The 6,000-nt window shown below is 43.8% G+C and overlaps 1 protein-coding gene across 3 annotated transcripts in view; it reads left to right on the top strand.

Annotated features, from left to right (window-relative positions):
* The first annotated feature begins 430 nt into the window (after positions 1-430).
* SNTG2 (syntrophin gamma 2) overlaps positions 431-6,000 on the top strand; it is a 214,567-nt gene continuing 208,997 nt past the window's right edge. For 2 of the 3 annotated variants that reach the window (XM_068183557.1, XM_068183558.1), the window contains exon 1: positions 431-664. In XM_068183557.1, the coding sequence (XP_068039658.1) occupies positions 593-664 (72 nt within the window). In that variant the 5' untranslated portion in view covers positions 431-592. The remainder of the gene's footprint in view (positions 665-6,000) is intronic. The other variant, XM_068183559.1, reaches the window with a different exon arrangement.

Genomic DNA, 6,000 nt, shown 5'->3' with positions numbered 1-6,000 from the left:
AACTGCTCGCTGCGGGCGCAGACAAGGAAAGGGGGGCTGCGCTCGGAGTGGCAAATCCCTCACCCCCACAGCCCCGCCACGTCGGCCACCTTCCCCCAGCAGCAGCGCCCCTGCCCCACCGGAGGGGCGCGGGAGGCCGGAGCCCCCGCCCGCCTGTGCCCCGCGGGGCGGCGCGGGCGGGCCGAGCGGAGCCGTGCGGTGTCGGGGAGGAGCGCGGCAGCGCTCGCAGGAGCACCCAGAGCTCGGCTGTCGGGATGCGGCCGCGGAGGGGAGGGGAGCGGGAGCGGAGGCACCTTCCCCCGACGAAGAGCCAAGTTAAATAGCCAGCGCCAAGCCGCCGCCTTCCTCTTCCCTCCCGGCTCCGAGCCCTCGGCGAACGCCCCTGTCCCACCCCGCCCGGCCGCGGGCGGCGGAGGGCAGCGCGGAGCCAGCCTGCCCCGCGGAGCCAGCCTGCCCCGCGGAGCCAGCCTGCCCCGCGGAGCCGGGACGCCGGCGCTGCCGGGAGGGGCGGGCGCTTGGGAGTCGGTGCCGGAGGCGCCGCGTCCCGCCGAGCCGCCCGACTGAGAGGACTACGCCAGCTGCATGGGAGGAGATGAGCGTGGCGGGGAAGCAGCCTCCTCCAGCACCGCTCGAGCGGCCCGGCAGCCTCCTCGTCCCCACCTGGGCAAGTACCGCTCCCCCTCAGCCCGTCCCGGTGCCAACTCCCGCGGCGGGGCGGGGGTGGGGAGGGTCCCGCCGGCGGCGCTGCCCGAAGAGCGGGAGGGAGGCGCCTGCGGGAGGGACGGCGAGCGGGGCGGTGCGGGCTTGGGATGCCGGCGGGGCTCTCGCAGGGACGAGGCGGCAGCTGCCGAGGCTCCCCGGGCGGACCCCGCAGCCGGGCTGCACCGGGGCCCGAGCGCGGCCGGGCGGGACGTGTCCCGGTTGATCCTGGTCGCGATTTTCAGCGCGCCGTGACAGGCTGCAGCGTGAGGGTCGTGTTTCCCGGGGACCGCGTTGCATCACTCAGTTTGAAACCCGACTGAAGCCTGCGATGATAAATTAAAAAAAAACAAAACAAAAAAAAACAACAAAAAAAAAAAAAACCAAACCAAAACAAAACAAACCCACCAAAGGTCAGCTCCTTGGATGTATTTAGCATCTAATGCTCTTTTAGGAGAAGCCCATGAGGGAGTTAGAAAATAACTTGCTACTTCACGACAGCGTATTTGGCAAATCATTCATGAATGATGCCCTCTGACGGCGGTTCTCCGCTGTCCTGGTTTATATAAAATGTAGTAGGTCTGCCCTGCAGACCTTTTAAAATCATTACAGACTCTGTGGTTTAACACGCCGCTCTTCTTGGCATGTAAAGTTGTTTTATCATTGCAATCGTTTTTGATCACCAGCTAAAAAATTATTCATTGTATTTATATAAAATATGAACCGGTGCTGAAATAAACATTTTTTTTTTTTTACCCCTATCCTTCTAGCTGTTTCAGTGACCACAACCTTGCAATTTTTAAAAGAAAAACTGTATTTATCTTCCTGGTGTTTTATCGAGAGTGTTGTTTAGAAGGTGCCTCAGCTGCATGAAAGCTGACTTAGAGACACATTCTCCCTTAAAGTGAATTTGTAACTACTTCAAGCTTCTGTAATCATAAAAATGAAAGTCATATTTGGAAATTCAAGTGCAGAAGAAAAGGGTAGAGGATACCTGTCATAAGCATGTATGACACTTGCACATAAATATGTGGACACAAACTGTTGTCTTGTCTGAGAAGATTTTATAGCCTGTATTTGCATCTATCTTTTGACTCTGTGTGAGGAGATGCATAAATTTAACCTTTGAGCTTTTAGAATTTCTATAATTCAAAAAGAAATAAAAGAAATAATGGAGTTAAACCTACTGTGGTATCCTCTGTGTTTTAAAGTTGTTTCACAGTTCTTAATTTGTAAGACCTGTTCAGAAACTGCAAAAATAATCTGTGCAGCATTTATCTAAAATGTTAACAGCTGAGTAGGTTGGATGGCAGTTCAGGATATTTCAGTGTTAAAGGTGAGGGATAATACCTATCATTAGGTGAAATTTGTGACTGGTATCTTGTAATTGTGTCAAATGTGTATGTTTAAGACCAGTAGGACATGCCATTTCTGCTGTTACTCACAGGACTTCTGCCTGGGACCAAACGAGGCACTTCATGAATGGTGAACTGACCTCTTGGACAAGAGCAATAGGAACTAAAGGCATGTGACTACACAATTTACCTTGACCCTAAGTGAGAAACAGTGCTATCAGTCTAAGGCTTTGGCACGCTGTCAGTTTCCAACAAACAGACAAATTTAGCCTCACTTTCCTGGTTATTTCTGAGAAAGGTATGTGATTGAAAGAAGAAATGAATAAATAGTCTTAGTTAAAAAGCCATTTAGACTCAAGTTCAACAGGGACTTCTTATGGCAGATATTTTTTTAGGTGAGTTCATAATTGCTTGGCTCCCCAGATATGCCACATACTAAAGTTCTGAAGAAAATTATGCTCAAAAGGTATTGAAAAATAAGAACTTGATTTATAATTCACAGTGTGACAAGTGCTTGACTTGCATCTTCTTAACTTATTTAGCTGTATTGGAATCTAGACCTGTTTACCTTGTTAAAAGAAAAATGTGTATTTTAATGCCTGTGCATTGACTGTGTGCACATTTTTCTCAGAAATAAGATATAGTAACAGTAGTTAGTGTTTACTAAATATTGCTTGCTGAGTCAAATTAATTGTTTGGTATTCTGGTAGCTAGACAATATTAGTGCTAAAAAATAGATGGGTTGTCTTTGTGTTCTTTTTTTTTTCTCTTCAGAAGTATAACAGTTAAATACTACCCCCTGGGAAATAACTCAGCATACTTTTAAATTAAAGACAATTCTAGATTTGTAATACAATACTATTTTTTTTTTGCATGCATGAATCTATATGTATCTATATCAATGTATCTATAAACTTCTTGAAGTGCAGTTGTTTATGTTCAGTTCTATAGAACAAATTTTCAGTCAGACCTTGTCTTTAATGTTTTGCCAATCTCAGTGTAATGAAACACCTGTTTCATTCAGTACCAGACATGGATTCTTATTCATCTGATTTCAAAAATCAGTATATGTTTCCTCTATCTGTAGTGCACTTTTTGTTCGAATTTCTCATATAATCCTTTCCACCCTTTACCCTTGGAAATACTCAAGAGGTCATATCTCTTAGTAATTTTTACAATGTTAGAGTGCTTGTGCCATGTTCTTACATGGATTTTATGGTTTCATTGTTCTAGTATGCATTAATTACTGTGTTTTTCACTGTGTTGCTAGAAACTTGGAAGGGAATGATAATGTAAGAGGTACTTGTACTGTTGATACACCACAATTTTAAAAGAAGAAATAAATGTACAGTTCATTGCTATGTAGAAATAGATTTTATTTTTTTTATAATAGGGACTATTCTCTTAAACTTGGGTATATTATATGTAGTAGATTCAGTTTTCAAATAGCTTCCATACACAACCAGAAAAAGAGCAATAGGTAGACTGTTCCTTTTTGCAGCAGAAACCCAAAGAAAAAAAAAGCCAGCAACAGGAAACTTGTTTGGCTAGCACTCTTCTCTGCAGTCACCCAAACTGTGTACTCAGTAAGAAGGGCAAGTGCAGCACAGGCAGATTTCCTTTCCTCTTCTCGGTTTTCACTTTGTCTATGTGATTTAGGCACTTGCTTAGAGATGCTAGTATAAATACCTACCTTTTTATTTTTTTAAAGATGTCCTGGGGCATTGATGTTTCTTCAGCATTTGGCCCCCACCAATACTGGAGCTTCCTGAGAGTGAACACTAGGTGTCATGTTACCACAAGCCTCGGTGTCTTGTCTTCTCCCTGTCTTTTCAGGGTCAACAGTTAATCTTTATGGTTTTGTAAAATGGATGACCACCATTATATTCCACACCAATATTTTAGTAAGTTTGGAATCCATTCAGTCATACTGTATATGACTGTCAGAAGCTTCAATTTTCCTGTGATTTTTATGAGAATTTATCAGTACTGAGGTGGTATGGATTTCAAGGTTGTTTCCAAGATCTGTCTATGCCACAATACAAATCTATAGTATGTACTTACTAATTGAAGCTTTTTCTCACAGATACTCATTTTCTATTAAAATTCCTTGCTTATCAAAAGCTGATTTCAGAAACTTTTGCTGTAAAGTGAACAGATTTTTTTCTTCTGATTTGAGGATGGCAAACACAAGAAAACAGATGGTGGAGCTTCATGACAGGGAGGAGGTTTCCATGTCCTCTGTTGTGTGAAGCCTTATAATTACTTTATAGTGTAAATTTTGTTGTCTTCCCACTTATTTGGGAAGATGTTTTTTTCCCCCAAAAAGAAAATCTGTGAAATTAATAGTTTCAAGATCCTATTAAAGACTTTACCAAACAGCTACTAAATATCAGAGTGATCAAATGTTTCATTTTTCTTCACTTGGCTTCCTTGCTTTCACAAACCAAACCTGAATATGGCTTTTACTTGTACATATCTCCATGAAAACACTTAGCAAAATCATTAAAAAAACCATATTCAAGCTTATGGCTTTAGCATCTTAATGGAAATAAGACTTGTGCCCACCTGCTGCTCAGAAAAAGAAGAGCATTGGTATTCCTTTTACACCTCAGATCTGTGTTTCATATTGTAGACAGGTTTGTTTTTTTTTTTTTCTGATGTTTTAAACATTTTATGAGATGAATATAAATAGAATCACTTTCACTTGAGAGTTCAGAGACTGCTTAGAATAGAAATGCTAGTAGAGGTCAGCAGAAAAAAACAGAGCATGACCATGTTCCTACAAAACTGACACCTATTATTGCTTGTCAGTGGCATCACAATAATGGAGACAGCAAACACAAATCAGATTCGCTCAGGTTGAAAGGGACCTTGGGAGGTGCACGAGCGTAACCTTCCCCTGAAAGCAGTGACCGTGTGGAATTCAGATTGAGTTGCTCAGCTCTTTTCCCAGTGCATCTTCAAAACCTCCAAGGATGGAGACTGCTCAACCTCTCTGTGCAAGCTGCTCCCTGCTGGGCTCTTTTCCTGGTGAACTGGAGGTGTGCTGTTAGCTCCTCCCTCAAAGCCCCTGCTTCCTTAGGTTCACACAGGTGTGGCTTGCTCAGCTGCTTCTCACAGGGGAAGTGCTTCAGCCCCTGGCCCATTTCCGTGGGCTTTGATGGGACTTGCTCTCATTTGTCAGAGTGTTTGTTGTGTTGCAGGGCCCAAACCTGAGTGCAGTGTAATGAGTGCCAAGTAAAGGGAAATGATTACATGGATTGCTCTCTGTTGTGGCTAATGCTGCCAGCCTTTGTGGCTGGCATCTTGCGTTGGTTACTCCTGCCCATCAGGACAGAAGGATCTCTGCTTCTTTTCAGTATATAGTCTTCCCCACACCTCACACATACCCAGCTGCCCTCTCTCTCCTGCTATGTCTCAGGGAGAAATCTGAAGTTTTTAAAAAGCAGATGGCCAGTTTAAGTGCCTCTTCTTGTCCTCCTTTAGTTGAGAGTGAATGCAAAACTCCAGGGGAATTTAGTAAATTATTGCACTTTCCTTTTGGTGTGCTCCTTGATATTTTTTGGATTTTTTTCACCACCAAAAGCAAGAAAAGGCTCTGAAGTTAAGATTCATTTATTATAAGAACTGCATGTTAAACTAGTTGGAACAATTCAGTGGACTTACTCATCTTTCACATTACAGATGAAGCTGACAGTGAAAGCCAACTGAGGCCCATGATTGTGTTTCATTACAGACACTCTTTGTCAGTAATACTCTTGCAGAAGTTCTGATCTAAATTTTATTGGTCTGTTTTCCTTGAAAAAGAGAAGCTGATTCTACTCTACTGAGCTCTTCTGTACCTGCTTGTCTGAACTTTCTGTCTGAAGAACAGCGTGACTCCAATGTGAGCTGTCATACTGGAACCCTTCTGCCACTCTTTATTTATGTATATCAACAGGCA

Source organism: Anomalospiza imberbis, chromosome 3 (genome assembly GCF_031753505.1).
Source record: "Anomalospiza imberbis isolate Cuckoo-Finch-1a 21T00152 chromosome 3, ASM3175350v1, whole genome shotgun sequence".
Taxonomy (NCBI): Eukaryota; Metazoa; Chordata; class Aves; order Passeriformes; family Viduidae; genus Anomalospiza; species Anomalospiza imberbis.
The sequence above is the reverse complement of the archived record's forward strand: the minus strand, read 5'-3'. Positions and strand labels throughout refer to the sequence as shown.